Here is a 16,419-nt window from a genome sequence, read left to right on the forward strand (position 1 = left end):
ACTGGGCGCCACCATCTTGTGGCTGTGGGTGCTGCCATCTTTGAGGGTGGGACAGTCAATTAGCATATTCCCTCCTTATTGGCTGTGGGCGCCACCATCTTTGTGACAGTGTGTGGGTCAATTAGCATATTCCCTCTTTATTAGATAGGATGCTCTACAAGGTGGGATACTTCATAGCTCCATTCTTGTGCTTTGCTTTCTCTGGAGAGTATAATCCTTTCCTGGAGAACTTACTGAAACTACATCTCTAGCCTCTACCTTTCTCCAAAGCTTCTGAGACAGTGAACTGCCCTCCCCATAGTCTTAGCTTGCTGCTTTCTCAGCCTGGAAGGCCCCTCCCATCCCAACCATGAAAATCCCACCCAACCACCACCCTTCAAGGCTAAGTTGAGATGCCTCCTCTTCCTTCAGCTTTCCCTAGTTCCCCAGGCATAATTATTCAATTCTGCTTCTAATCTTCTAGTACACTTTTCAACCTCTTATTTAATTCAGTTTTATTTTAGAACTAGAGGCCCAGTGCAGGAAATTTGTGCACAGGTAGGGTCCCTAGAGGCTGCTGGCTGCCAGCCAGGGTTCCCTTCATTCCGTGCCGCCCCCTGGTGGTCAGCACACATCATAGCGAGCGATCAAACTCCCCAGGGGACACTTTGCATATTAGGCTTTTATATATATAAATTACTATTTGCCATATCTATATTCCTAACTAAATTATAACCTCCCTGAGGGCAAGAAGTGGTGTTTTTCCTTTTAACATAAGCAGGATCAATGGCCAGCATTTGGCTTTGAATTCAACACATTAACAATAGGTGCTTGATAAAGTATCATGAAATGACACATATCAATTTTTCTACAGTGGCTCAGCTGCTTCTATGCTGAATTAAATGCAATAAACTGAAATAAATGCAGTCTCTTATCTAAAAACAAATTAAACACTGTCCAGATTCCTTCCTTAAAAACCTGAACCTGCCACTTAAACAATTTACTTAGATCAGTAAACTCTTTGACCCTGTGTCTCTATAGATATAAATGAGTGTGAGACCACAAATGAATGTCGGGAAGATGAAATGTGTTGGAATTATCATGGCGGCTTCCGTTGTTACCCACGAAATCCTTGTCAAGATCCATATGTTCTAACATCAGAGAAGTAAGAAAAATAAAAATTTCAGAAAGTAAGAATTTTCTGGTCTTACCAAGCCAAAATGTTGAATATGTTTGTTTGCCTTTGCAGCCGATGTGTTTGCCCAGTCTCAAATGCGGTATGCCGAGAACTCCCCCAGTCCATAGTCTACAAATATATGAGCATTCGATCTGATAGGTCTGTGCCATCAGATATCTTCCAGATACAGGCCACAACTATCTATGCCAACACTATCAATACTTTTCAGATTAAAGCTGGAAATGAAAATGGAGAGTTCTACCTAAGAGTAAGTATCCTGAGGGCAGCCTTCGCTGTTGAGAAAGTTTCAGGCTTGTTGTTGTTATTGTTGTTGTTGTTTGGGAGTATTCATATGGAAGAAAAGCTAACATTTAAAGTGTCTTTATGTGCAGATATTATCTAAGGCAGCGGTTCTCAACCTGTGGGTCGCGACCATCGGAAAACACATATAGCATATCAGATATTTACATTACGATTCATAACAGTAGCAAAATTACAGTTATGAAGTAGCAATGAAAATAATTTTATGGTTGGGGGTCACCACAACATGAGGAACTGTATTAAAGGGTCGTGGCATTAGGAAGGTTGAGAACCACTGAAAGCCTTCCTGTGTGCATTAACTCATTCAATCCTCTTGTTAACATTGTTAGATATTAAATATGTACCTCCATTTTTTTTACAGAAAAGTGAGACTCGGAGAGATTAAGTAGCTTCTATAAAATCATTCAGATAACAAGTTGTAGACTCTAATGGAGTTGTGTGTGACCACCAAAACACAAGCCTACACACACACACACACACACACACACACATACACACACACACACACTCCGAAAAGATACCAAAAATTAGTGATAGTTATTTAATTGTACCTATAAAAAATAATTCCTGGAGGGCTTTTCAAAAACCATGAATTTCTTATTGTTACAGTCACAGGAGTATTTACATTTTTATAGAACTAAAACCTGGAATCTCAAAGAAGTGATTCCAACCCCCTGCAACATATGTGTCAATAGTTGTACCCCTCTTTTTTTAATATATATTTTTTTCTTTCAGAGAGGAAGGAGAGGGAGAGAGAGAGATAGAAACGTCAATGATGAAAGAGAATTGAACCCAGGACCCTTCAGTCCACAGGCCAACGTGCTATCCACTGAGCCAAATCAGCTAGGGCAATAGTTGTACCACTTTTGCAAACCTCCAGGCAGACAATTTGAGGTCACCATTGTGTTTTCCCTTTTTTTTCGTTGCCTGTCTGAAATCTTTCTCTGAGTTTTGCCATTTCTTTCTTCAGTGTCTCCCGGGATATTTTTGCTTCCCCATGCCCCTGCCTCTCTTCCTTTGAACTTGCTCTTAGCACCTCCTCAATCCCTCCAACAGATTCCAAGTAGATCTCCCTGACTTCAGCCTTCCAACACCTCCCCACCCACCCCTGCAAAATCTCAGCAAGTTCATTTTAGGTTAAAAGTCTGCCATACTTTAAATATAGCTCACCACTGCATGTGAAAATGATGGCACCCCACCAAGCAGTTTACAGGGTTACGGTAACTGTTTCACACTAAGGATGTTATTCATCCAGTTACAATTTTCTCAAAACTCCTTTGGGCACTCTTCATTTTTAATCAAATTTTAAAGTCAATATTTCAGTCTGAGAATATGAAAAGTAAATTGGGAATTTATCCTTGTGGTAAAAGTTTACAGATTTTTAATGTTTACACGTTTATGCTGTTCTTCGCTATATTAAGTTCCCTTCCAGTTCCAGAATTATGTGATTCTGTTTCTTTGCCAGTAAATTAGAAATGATTAATTTCTCATGACCAACTTCTGAAGAGAAAAAACAAACCCAAAATACAATCTATTACTATTCTTTTTTCTCATAGCTAAGAATAAATTTCTGTAACATTTGATGTTTTAAATTTGAGATAGAGTAGATAATGTAAGTTTATTCTAAATGAATTTCATACAGTTTAGATAATACCAATTTAATAATTCTAGCCAAACAAATGACATTATTTGTAACCCATGGTAATAAAATAGGTTCATCTAAAAATCTTCTTTAAAAATAATTTCCCATTTTGAACTCTTTAGCTATAATTTAAGAAAATAAAATTTCCTAGCAGAATCAACAAACAGTGAAGTAAAGTTTCAGCATGTTTTTTCCTTGCAATAAACATGGTCCTTTAAAAGTTTTATGATTCATATCAGTGCATTTATCGACTTGATGTTTTCAAATATACTTTGTGTTTTTTCCAAGTAAAATCCTTTTTTCTTATGAATGATCTACAGCATATCAATTTTTATAATCCTAGAGTTAAATAGTATTAAATTATTTAAAACAAAAAAACTATTGAAAATAAAAAGACATTTCAAGATTATTTCTTATCACATAATTCAAAAAGTATTTGGATCAAAATCCTAAAAAATTTCTCCACTGAAATTCCACTTGTGAGGAGTGCATTTAATGCATAATAATCAATTAGCAGACTTTAATTAAGCCTCTACTTTTTGCTCAGCTCCAAGCTAGTGCATGTAATACATAGCTCCTTATTTCAAAAAGCTTTAAACATGTGGTAAAAGTTAACATCTATTTAAAAAAAAAAAAAAGACGAAGGGGAAAGTATGAATTTAAATCTGTGGTCCAATACATCAAAGAATTAATGTGGGCTGGAATAGTCAAATAATGTTTCTTGATAGTCACAAGACTGGACCTGAATCTTGAAAGGGACTGTAGTAAACAAGATTTTATTTATATTCCTTTGGGGAGAATACTGAGAAAATCTTCTTCCCTAGAAAAGGGGACATATTGTAAAGAAGTACTACATGAATTGGAGGTAGAATACCATCCTCCTCTCATCCCACCCAATATCTATCCTCCTTTTCTGAGCTTTATTTTTCTGCATAGCCTTATCAACACTTGCATAGTATTCATTTGTCTATGTAACCCACTAGTCTGTGAGTATAATGAGAGCAAGACTTCAGCTGTCTGTTCACTCTTCTATGCACAGCACATAGAATGGTACCTAGCACAATTACAGGTGCTCAAAAAATATTTTAAGTGAGTTTAATTCAATCAATGCTTTCAAGATATACTGTTACCTACAAGGGGCAAGCACCATGTTAGGTCCAGAGACACAACAGTGAATAAAACTAAGCCAATTCCTGCTCCAGTGGAGCTTGTAGTCAAGACGTAAAACAAGTTTGCTGAATGTTACAACTAAGCATTGCAAGTTGCTCATAAATGCATAACAAGTCAACCCCTACCCAAGACAGGAGTGGTCTGTGAGCCTCTTAGCAGAAGTTGATTTAAACTGAAGACTAGAAATTAGAGACCAGCAAATGGAAGGAATAAAAAGAAAACCAGTTGGTCTGGAATTCCAAGTACTATAGGCAGAGTGGCTTGAGAGGAGCCTGGAGAGATGAACAAGGCCTAAACCACACAATTCTTTACAGACCATAGTAAGGGTTTTAAGAAAAGGCATCGCTATCAAGTTTTCATGTTTAAAAGGTTGTGGCTATACTGTAGAACCTAGATTGTAGTAAAGCAAGAATGGAAATGGAGAAACCAGTAAGTAGTTCAAGAGATGGGAGACTAGGTTTGTAGCAGTGAGTCCATCTCATCCCCCATGATGTTTGGCTTCATGCCACTCTGCCACCAATCCCACGGTCACACTCTGGACTTAGTTATCATTCAGAACAGTTTCATATCAGAATCGTAGTCTCCAGTGACACACTTAATGACTGACTCTCCTTCTCTCTCATGCCCTCATTCCCACCCTATCTTCTCTTCATACCCAAAGTGATGCTAATCCCCTGACCCCTCACCCTCCACTTTCTTCCAGTCTATCAACTATTTCATGGACCCTTGCAGTACTCTGTCACCAACACCTCAACTTCCTGACCAGCAACCTGGATCAATCCCATAATCCATATCTATTTTCATACCCAACTTGTCAACACAGATTAGTAATACCATAAGTCTTCAACTTCAGATGGGTCCTCAACAATCCTATTATTTTCTTTTATTTCTTCTTTTCAGCTCTTGATTTCAAATTTCCCACACTCTTTAAATCCTTATACCCATCCTTTTCAGTTGCCTCTCTCTCTTCCTCCTTCCTGGCCAAGGTTCTTAAAGCACAGTCTGCAATTACAGTCTCTGCTTTCTCACTTCCTATCCTCACATCTCTATTGTCTATTCCACTACTCTGCTGAAATTTCTCTGGGAAAAAACCAACACCAACATCCATACTGCTAATTCCAGGGCTACATTTTTCAGTTTCAGTCACCCTCAGCCTCTCCTGCTCAATTAGACACTGCTGGCCACTCATTTGTTTTCCACTCAATCATCTATTTTTTCGCAGCTTTCTTCAATGCTTCTCCTCTGCCCACTCCCTATATGTTGGCCTCTGTCAGACACAGTTTTATCACAGATATATTTTCTCCCTTGGTTTAATACACTCAGTGAAGTGACTGCTAAATCTTAATCCACTGTCTCTATCCCTGACCTCCTCTTGGTGTTCAAATTCACACATTTATTTACCTGCCCCTCCAGCCTCATCTCCCTCTACTCTTCAGCACCCATCACATACTTGATCAAAATGAAATTGCATCTTCTTCTGAATATACTTCTTTTTCTTTTTTTTTTCCCATGGCAGTGCCTGCACCCATTTTATTTTATTTTAAATTGTTTTATTGCTTAATGAATATACTTCTTTACAAAACTTCCATTTATTCTGGGTGACTCTCCTCAGTCATTCAAAAGTTTTCCCTTAGCTCTTGAGGTACCCTCTTCATACATGCCTTGCATTTCTGCATATAAATTAGCATTTTCCACATTCTATTGAAATTACTATTTACATATCTCTTCATCTACTGGAATGTAAATTTTGAGAAATGAAAGATGACAACTTTTTCACCACTTCAAAACTTATCAGATTCTCACCCAGCCGGCGTGGTTCAGTGGTTGAGCATTGACCTATGAACCAGGAGGTCACAGTTCAATTCCCCGTAAGGGCACATGCCCAGATTGCGGGCTCAAGCCCCTGTGTGGAGTGTACAGGAGGTAGCCGATCAATGATTCTCATCATTGATGTTTCTATCTCTCCCTCTTCCTTCCTCTCTGAAATCAATAAAAAATATATTTTTATTATTTATTATTGTATTATTTATTTATTGTCTAAAGTTTTACATATGTCTCCTTTTTCCCCATTTGACCCCCTCCCCCAGCCATTTCCACCCTGGGCAAGCCCCCACCGCCCCAGTGTCTGTGTCCATTGGTTATGCTAATATGCATGCATACAAGTCCTTTGGTTGCTCTCTAACCCCTCCCCTCCCCTGCCATTTGTCTCTGGATCTATTCTTGTTCATCAGATTATGTTGATCATTATATCCCACATATGAGTGAGATATATATATATATATATATAATTTATCTTTCTCCAAAATTATTGGATTGTCACCTGAACTCCAGTCTCTATAAAGGCTGAAATACTCAAAAAAAGTGAAGAGAACATTAACATAGAATGCAAATAGAAAAATAGAAAAAAGCAGGCTCCTTCCTTGGAATTGATGACTATGTGCAGACAAAGGTTAAAGCCCAAGAAGAGTTGGAACCAAGGAAAGACTAAGGAATGACTTTTATCCACCCTTAAAATGCTTCCCCTAATTCTTTTAGGGGGTATACTCCCAAAAGAATAAAAACTTCAATTCAAAAAAAATTTATTTTCTCCCTTCCTCTTTTTTCTTTTATTTTAGCAAACAAGTCCTGTAAGTGCAATGCTTGTGCTGGTGAAGTCACTATCAGGACCAAGAGAATATATCGTGGACCTGGAGATGCTGACAGTCAGCAGTATAGGAACCTTCCGCACAAGCTCAGTGTTAAGATTGACAATAATAGTGGGGCCATTTTCATTTTAATCTCTTAAAAGAGTTCACTGAGGCATTTAAATCAGCCAGAGAATATTGTTACCTTAAAGCACTATTTTATTTATAGATATATCTAGTACATCTACACCTATACATTGTACACTCACCAATAATACAAACAATTACACCATGGTATGAAGTGGGCATTTAATCTGTAAAGATTCAAAGTTTGTCTTTATTACTGTATGTAAATTAGACATTAATCCACTAACATGGTCTTCTGCAAGAGAGCTAAGCATACTGTATTCAGTGAAACTTGGATTCTTTTCTGTAAAAATGGGACCAAGCAAAGATCATCTTCTGTGGTGCTTAAGGAAACTTACTACAGCTCCACTGACAGTCTCACAAGGAGGCAGCCATCATAACATTGAATAGCATGAATGAGGTTTTTATAACTGCTTTGTAAGAAAATGGAAAAAGTCAATAAAGATATATTTCTTTAGAAAATGAGGATCTACCACATTTGTGTTTATTTTCATGATCAGTCTTATTATGGTTATTTATTACATAATAATAAATCATTGTTGTAGGATATTTTTAATTTTGTCAGAAACTTTTGATTATGAATGTAAAAAAAACAGTAAGCAAAAATCCAAAAATAAATAAGGTATCTCCTAGGAAATTATTATATTGAGAAATCTACAGGGAGGAGATAAGAAAACAAATTCTTTCTAAATCACATTGGAGTTGACCTGAAGACGCAAATAGAGTATCTTAGTTTGAGCTGCTAGGACAAATTATAGACTGGGTGGCTGGTAAACAACAGCATTTATTTTTCACAGCCTGGAGGCTGGCAGCCCAAGATTAGGGTGCCTGCATGTTCAGGTTCTGGTGAAATGCCTCTTCTAGGCTGAAGACTCATAACCTATCCTGGTAGAAAGAGAGAGGAAGAGCTCTCTGGGGTCCTTTTTATAAAAGCATTAATTCCATTAATGAAGCTTTCACCCTCATGACCTAATGACCTCCCAAATACCCCACCTCCTAATACCATTACATTGGGCGTTGGAATTTCAACATATGAATTTCGAGAGGACACAAACATTCATTCCATAACATGCAGTAAATATAATAACATTCCTGAATTCAGGAATTCCTCAAGATGTGGAGCAAAATGAAGAAAAGTTATTTCACTGAAGAAGTTTTAATTTCTGAATAAAATGTAAACCCTAAAACTTTACTAACTTATCACTAAATTTTTCAAGTTTATATTTGATGCTCACAGACAAAGAAAATGGTGATGTTCTTATTGTTGGCCTCCAGAATGACAGTAAACTAAAGCAAATTACCCTCCCTCCCAGTTCTGTGAAAAATTTTTATGTCTTATTTGTTTAAAATGTAACTGCTTTACTTTGATGTACCATAGTTTTAAATAAAAACAAATATTCTTTTAGAGGATCACCCAATCTTTGGAGGTTTTTTTTTTTAATGTAACCAATAACATCCAATATAAATTATATGCCTGGGGAAAAATTAGTTTAAGCTGTCAGAGCAAAAACAACCATTTTTTTTTAAATTAATAATCTAGGAGATGAAGAAACAAAAGGACCATTAAAATCATGCCACAAAAAGATGTGCAGCCAATTTTCTCTTACATCCAATTTCAAAATACATGTGAATAAACTCTGAAACCAGGTAACCTTGACATTGAAACAAACATTTCTTAAAAGTTGACTAAGTGTGCAGTAATTGTCAAAAAGAAATCACCAAGAGACCAAGGCACAAAACAAACTTCTTGTGTAAGTAGAGCAGGGAATGGGCTTTTAAAGGTTGAAGGGGCATAGAAACAAAGGTGAGAACAGGTCTAAACAAGGCTGAGACAAGGAGGTAGAGTTAACAACCAGCCACAACACAGCAGGACTATTGAGGGTGTTCCTGTCACCCTGTTCACATAATTACCTGCAGTCCAGATAAATTAAGGCTTCATCTAAATTCTTCCATTTTTAATCAATATAGTAATTTTTCTACATACAGACACGTTTCTCAAGTCAGAGTTAGGAATGGTAAAAGTTTTGTTTTTAAGCCTAAAGCCTTCTTAAGATTTTTTACTCTTAATCAAGAAGCCAGGATTTTATCTATAACTCCTGGGCTCTGAGACTTCCATGCTTTCTGACTGGACAAAGTTATTTTCTGACAATGATTAGGAAATCTTTCTTGGTTGTCAGAACTTCTCACACAGAGAAAACTTTCCTTCCACTGCCAAATTTCCCTCCCAACTAGGTCATTTGACCACTTGCAACCTCTGTTCCCTCCAAGCATAAAATCTCTTACTACATACATTTTTAAAAAATAGTAACAGGATTCCAAAACCATCTTATTTTTAAGACTTGCTCAAGAGTACAGTTTGTTGAGCACAAACACTGTGTCTAGAATACAGGTCTTATGACTTAGATTAGGGCTCTTCATCGTCCATACTCCAAATTTCTATATCAACAAGCCATCCTTTCCTTCCAAGCTTCTTCCTGCACAGTTTCCACCCCAAATCATAGATCACCCTTGCCGGTTGCCATGACCAGTTGTCACCGCTGCTGTTACTTACATGCAGCGAGGTTGAAATAACACAGATACCAACCTGATTCTTATTTACTCTCTTAAACGTGAGCTAATTTGTTCTCTTTAAAAACTCCAGAGCACAGACGTAATTGTGTTACACAAAATACTCCTGAACTGTAGAAACTGAAACTCAAGAACCAGTCATATATGTAATACTCTTTGTAATACATTAAGCAATAAAACAAAATTTAAAAAATAAAATAAAAGAACCAGTCATATAGACCTTACTATACTTGAGAGGACAGCAATTTCCAAAAGAAAAAGAAAAAAGCTATCACTAAAGATCCAAATGGAGCTGTTGGCATGGGGGAAACATGAGAGTCACAGTGGAAGATGGAGTGGGGCTAACTCCTGGTTCAAAAGCTGGACCAAAGGGCTTACAGAGTCCCTCCTTCCAATATTAGTGTAAGCTAAGGGGTTAATGTAATGATTACTGACATTCCTTGACATTGGTTAATATTCATCAGGTGATTTTTGAAGGGGCAACCAATGAACATCACCACCTAAAGCAATGGTTCTCAACCTTCTGGCTCTTTAAATACAGTTCCTCATGTTGTGACCCAACCATAAAATTATTTTCATTGCTACTTCATAACTGTAATGTTGCTACTGTTATGAATCGTTATGTAAGTATCTGATATGCAGGATGGTCTTAGGCGACCCCTGTGAAAGGGTCGTTCGACCGCCAAAGAGGTTGCAACCCCTAAAGAATTCTTGCTTTACAGGCCTGGAATAAGATAAGATATATTTTATTAACACCTCAGTTCTCAATGGCGCTTTTAGTTCTTTCACAATATGTTTAAGTGAAAATAGCAAAAATAGGTAGGGATATTTTTAATGTGATTTAGAAATCAGATAGAAACCAGTCCCCGTATCTAATAAATGTAGTCATCTCTCCTACTCTGCCTCTACAAGATGTTTTAGTGAATCCAAATGACGGAAATACCACCTGAACACGGCCCAGTGGGATTATTATTTGGGGGAAGCTTCACAAATAAAAGTTTATTGTTGTATCTTGTTTCCATAATGCTAAGCAGTTGCTTATGTTTTGAATATCCATGAAAGTTTTTAACTTTCTAAGTCTTCTTTTAAAATATAGGCCAGCTGCTAGTCTGCTCATATGTTATGCATAAGAAGCCCACAAGGGACAAAGCCCTTCATTGATATGTTGAATTATTTTTTTAACACACTTATATTTCTATCCTGAATCATCATCTCAAAAAGATGGCAAGTTTCCATCTTCCCAGCTGGGGGGAGCACCTGCAAAATACAAACCCAAACTATGACACATCTGGTACCAAAAACCCAATCTGGCCAGCAGATTAAAATATCAGGATCATTGCACAGAAACAAGGCAAAAAGTTAACTACTTCTTATATGCCGTCAACACAGATGTCTAGTTAAGCTGTTTATATTGTAAGCACATGTATATGTTAATGGAGCACAGAGCCATTTAATAAGCCAGAGTTGGAATATAAACGCAAGAGAATGTTAAAGAGCTGAATGCAATAATTCATTCTTTTTTATCTTCCCATAGACATAGAAACTAAATTACTTTTTTTCAGAACCTCAACATTATTTTTAAACAGATACATATAGCACAAAAAATATTTTGTTGCATTTTTGGGGTGTCTCCAAATTATTTATTTTCTTTAAAAACTGTAGTTCATGTTTTTGTATTTTAATATTTAGATTATGTTCTTTTAAATGGCAAATTACTTACTTAAACCAAGTGTCTTGGTTTTTGTTGCCCCCAAAGCAGACCCTGACACAAGAATTGAGTGTGGGTAGTTTGAGAGGTTAAGTTAGGAAGCACAGGAGAGGAAGTGAGGAAAATGAGTCAGGAAAGGGAGAGATGCCAATAAATGAGTGAGTTAATGAACTGGTCACTTCTATAGGCAGCTAGCACTCAGTTTCTCTGGGAATCCTCTGGGAAATCGTGAGCAACCCACCTCAACAGCATCCCACTAGAAGCTGCCTAGGCTGATCCATTTATCTACCAACTTCCATCCTTGTGGTGATGGTTGCCCCAGGGACACTAATGCTACACCCCCTTTGTAACTGCCTTCAGGGGGGCAAGCTCTCTGGCACTAAAGTCCTCAGGCATAGGGGAAGAGAGATAGAGGCTTAAGGTGGGATGCTGTCAATGAGCTAGAAGTTTCTACTGCAGCCCCCAATAAACTCAAGAGGCTGATTAACTCAAGTGGCAGGGATCAACATCTGCTGACTGAGGTTAGTGCACTTTTTGATGAGTCTGACACCTGAATCTGGAGTAACTGGCCTGATGGCTTCATACCACACTGAGCCTCTTCCTTCACCTTTTTCCTATTGGTTCTCCACCTTTTTCTCTCTCATCCTCTATCTTTCCCTTTTTTCTAGTCTAGTTTCTCCTCTGAGTTTCACTCACTTAGCAAATCAGGTACCAACCATGTCCAAGACATATGATTTTGAATTAAATACAAAGACACATTAGATAATATGTAAAGTAGCATCTTATAGTTAATACTATGAGCCTATTTAATTCTAAAACACATCACAAATCCATCTAGAGAGTCTTATATAAAATTGGTTGCTCTTCAAAGGTGAATTTTCAGAGAAGCTAATGAAGCTCAAGCTTCAAGGCCCTTCCTTTGTATCAGTTACTTCCAAGGCCCTGAAGAGACCCTCACAATGTGTCACATGGTCATAGTATTTTTGTAAAATTTGCATAATTGTTTAAAATCAGTCTTTCCTCTTAGGTCCCTCCTTGCCCCTAACCCTTTGTCATATCACACTTACACTAGGTAGCACTGGAGTGGTCACAGTACTTTTGGAAATCCAGCCCAGGGAAGCTGACTTAAGAAGGTGCATTTAGTTTGGGTTTAGTGGGATATATCTATGCAATTCACAGTCACTTCTACTTATAGTTAATTTTAGTTCCTGCCTGGTATAGGAACAGCTTCTACAAATATTCCTACCACCCTTAGCGTTGCCTTACCTGACAGCATGCACAAAGGTTCAAGGCCAGGGGTCTTATCACAATATAATATGTCCCACCGCATCCATAATTAGAGTACATAGTAGAGGAAAAACAAGTTTTTATAGACTAGAAAGGAATGGGAAGGAGGGGTACAGAATGGATGCATGTTTGAAGGCTATGCCAGCAGTCCAGGGAAAGATGATATGTCAATTTGGACAAAAGTGTTGGTGGAAAGTATGAAGAGAAAGGAACAGATTCAATATATATATGGAAGACAAAATAAAGAACTTAAGGATGGATTGGATGTAGAGAGTGAGGGAGGACATGTCAGAAATTACCCTGGTTTCTGTCTCCCATAACCCAATAGGCAACTGTTTCTAAGCACAGATTCAGGAATCCAAGCTCCTAACATTCAGGGGCTCTACCATCTTTAACAGATGGTTTCCAAGGTCACTGTGCTCAACTACATTAAGAAGTGGATCAATGGCAGATAGAACATGAGAACTTTTTATGGGGCAAGCCTGGAGTGGTTTACATCACTTTCTCATCTTCCATTGGCCACTGTTGTGAGGAAGGCTCAGAAACAGTCTAGCTGTGTGTCCAGGAAGAAGAGCAAACAGGTTTGGTCACTGTCCAGCAGTCTCTGTCTCCATGGGGAAGCTAGGAAATTAGTACATTCTTTATTGTGGGAATGGAAGTACTCCACTACAGCAGATAACAGTTTTCGAATTCCTAGATTTATTTTTAGTTTCACTTATGTTTTTCTATATTCCTTCTCTTTAATGTATTTCTTGTATTCAAGGGTAAGTAGGATCCTTACTGTTTCACTTCCATGTATTCACTTTTAATGAGGGCACATCTTTTTTAAAACACTTATTTATTCATCCAATAGATATTTAAGTGTCTACAGCTGCCTCAGCCTATTGTTTACTCCTTGTCCAAGGATGGCAGAAAGGGAAAAAACTTATTGTTTTACTCAAAATAAAAGGGTATTAGAACTTGGTTTTAAATTTATAAGAAAAATATTTATGCACAACTATGATTACTTTAGTGTTATTTCTAATAACCAAACAAATAAAAACAGTTGAAATGTACAATAACTTAAACTATGGTACATCTATATAATAGAATATTGTGTAGTGATTAAAATGTTTATAAAGAGAATTTTCTATGGTTTAGGGACTGTTTATGTGTTAGGCAGAAAATGCAGGAGGTGCTATATCAATTACATAAATACATGCACAGAAACAAAAGAGTACTCCAAATATTAAATGTAGTTATTTCTAGGATACAATTAAAAAAACAACAACAGTGTATTCTCTTCTTTCTATATTTTCCTATATTTATCATTTACTTTTTTCTACAATGAGTTTCATATCAGATTAAGAAGTTCTTTCTTAAAAAATTTCAAAACAAATTCAAGGAATCCATAGGAGATTTGGAAACATGATAGGTAATCATAGCCAGGCCATATTAAAGCTTCCTAAGCAAAATGGGCATTAAACTAAAATTGGAGGCTGAGTCCAAAATCTGGGAGTGAGTCACCAAATCTTCCATGTGAATGCTTGTTCAGTAGTGTTTTGGTATAAATCCATTAACTAAGAATTTTAACACCTTGGTGTCCTATATGCAGCCCATAGGATGGGTCTATCATCGCTGACCTAGTAGGGCAAAGCCAAAACACAGAACTGGATCCAGAGGGTCAACGTGAGTAGATGAGGTGGCATAACAAAGCCAAACCTCCTAGTGATAGAGAATCAGGGGGAGAGGCCAGATTTTGGCTGCCACAGCAGCAGAAGCAAGAGGCACCAGACATCAAACAGTAGATGCAAGAGGCAAAAGCTGCAAGAGGATGTTGGGTTCGGATGTATTAAGTGAGGTTCTAGAGCAAGAATTCACATGTTGGGCAGTTCACATTAATCTCCTGAAGTAGAATTTAGACTATTGCCTCTGTTGAAAATCTAAGGTATGCTTTCAAGCATCTTAAAAGTATAGCTTATGGTAGCCTTTTCCAAGAAAGGCATTTTTAATGCCCAGGTATTTAAATAATAATAATGAGAGCTAACACTTACTAAGCCCTTATTATATTCCATGCTCGGTGGCCTCATACTGTGCTGAACACTTGATGAGCTTTACAAAGATTATTTCACTTTATGGCATAGTCATTTTCATTCCATCTGAAAGATGAAGAGACCGAGACTCAGAAATATACTCCCTTAGTCACACAGATTGGAAGTGGTGGAGCCAGGTCTGTAACCCAGGTCAGTTTGACTCCAAAGTCCATATCCTAATCACCTCATTTCTCATCAGTGACTAATTCTGTGTCCATTGACTTTATCTGTGCTTCTTTTTAAAAGCATGTCATTAAAAAAACAAAAACCATCTACAGGGTAAGGCTATTGGTTACCATGGGTAAGTAAATCACATTAATATCTTCGATGTCTGTTGAAGAAGTCTATATATATATAAGCCTAAGTGACCATTACAACCAATTGACTGGTCGCAATGATGTGCACTGTCCACCAGGGGTCAGACACTCAACACAGGAGCTGCCCCCTGATGGTCAGTGTGCTCCCACAGCCAACCTCCTACGGCCAGCCAACTTCCTGCGGTCCCTCCCCCTGGCAGGCTGGCCCCTATCAGGTCCCATCACGTGAACAAATTCGTGCACCGGGCTTCTAGTATTACTAATAAAACATTATTGCATATTTAAAAGTTGCTAAGAGAGTAGATCTTAAAAGTTCTCATCACAAGAAAAAAAATTTGTAACTGTGTAGTGATGGATGTTAACTAGACCTATTGTGGTGATCATTTTACAATTTGTACAAACATGGAATCATTGTGCTACATACCTGAAACTAATATAATGTTATATGTCAATTATACTTCAATATAAAAAACTATTTATGAGAGTTAATTTGGGAAAAATGAGGTCTTCTCAACATCCTTACCATCACACCATGGGGTCTGGATCTGACTCTTCTTCCTCTCTAGCCAAAATAATGATGTCGAAAATGAAAAGTTTATAGTAGGAATGTTTAAGGCAGCAGCAAATATTAGACTAAATTCAGGAAGGATCCAAGTGGAGTAAGTAATTCATTAAGCAATTAATATTTCTAATTAACACTGAAAACACAACTTACAACCCTTGTGATCTTCTTTGGATCACTGAAACATACCCACTTTGGACCAAACATCTAAAGGACACTTTAAGTTATAGTGCTGTAAACATGTTTATGGACTAAAACATAAAATCAATTGTGCAAATTTGAATAATGGCTAAAAAGAGTAAGTACTCCTTTGTTTGCTTTTTTAGAGATTAATGTGAAACTGTTGAATATCAGTTGCAACTTAATCACATGCTCAGGTGCTTTTTTTAAAAAATATATTTTATTGATTTCTTACAGAGAAGAAGGGAGAGGAATAGAGAGTTAGAAACATTGATGAGAGAGACACATCAATCAGCTGCCTCCTGCACACTCCCTACTTGTATGTGCCTGCAACCAAGGTACATGCCCTTGACCAGAATCGAACCCGGGACCCTTGAGTCCGCAGGCCAACGCTCTGTCCATTGAGCCAAATCAGTTAGGGCTCAGGTGCTTTTTTTTAATGGTTCAAGAATTGACATGTTTTCTTCTGTTCAGTGAAAGCTCATGCAATTAGCTGTGTGGAAAGCTACAGACACGTTTAGGTCACTTTACCTTGACAGAAGTAACTAATCACAGGTCATCAATTGTATACTCCATCACTGGTCCTAAATCTAGCAGGCAATTCCAAAAGTAACTATGGAGCTTCAGCACATATCATTCACCTCCTCCTGTTTTGTTTTGTTTTG

The 16,419-nt window shown here is 37.5% G+C and overlaps 1 protein-coding gene and 1 long non-coding RNA gene across 3 annotated transcripts in view; one reads left to right on the forward strand and one right to left on the reverse strand.

Moving 5' to 3' along the window:
• Positions 1-8,478, forward strand: part of EFEMP1 (EGF containing fibulin extracellular matrix protein 1) — a 66,188-nt gene extending 57,710 nt beyond the window's left edge. For both annotated transcript variants that reach the window (XM_059659777.1, XM_059659776.1), the window contains exons 9-11: positions 1,021-1,144; positions 1,229-1,424; positions 6,905-8,478. In XM_059659777.1, coding sequence (XP_059515760.1) covers positions 1,021-1,144; positions 1,229-1,424; positions 6,905-7,066 — 482 coding nt within the window. In that variant the 3' untranslated portion in view covers positions 7,067-8,478. The remainder of the gene's footprint in view (positions 1-1,020; positions 1,145-1,228; positions 1,425-6,904) is intronic.
• Positions 1-16,419, reverse strand: part of LOC132213349 (uncharacterized) — a 345,325-nt gene that overhangs the window by 180,045 nt on the left and 148,861 nt on the right. The gene's annotated exons all lie outside the window — the stretch shown is intronic.

The sequence above is a fragment of the Myotis daubentonii genome, chromosome 12 (assembly GCF_963259705.1).
Source record: "Myotis daubentonii chromosome 12, mMyoDau2.1, whole genome shotgun sequence".
Classification (NCBI taxonomy): domain Eukaryota; kingdom Metazoa; phylum Chordata; class Mammalia; order Chiroptera; family Vespertilionidae; genus Myotis; species Myotis daubentonii.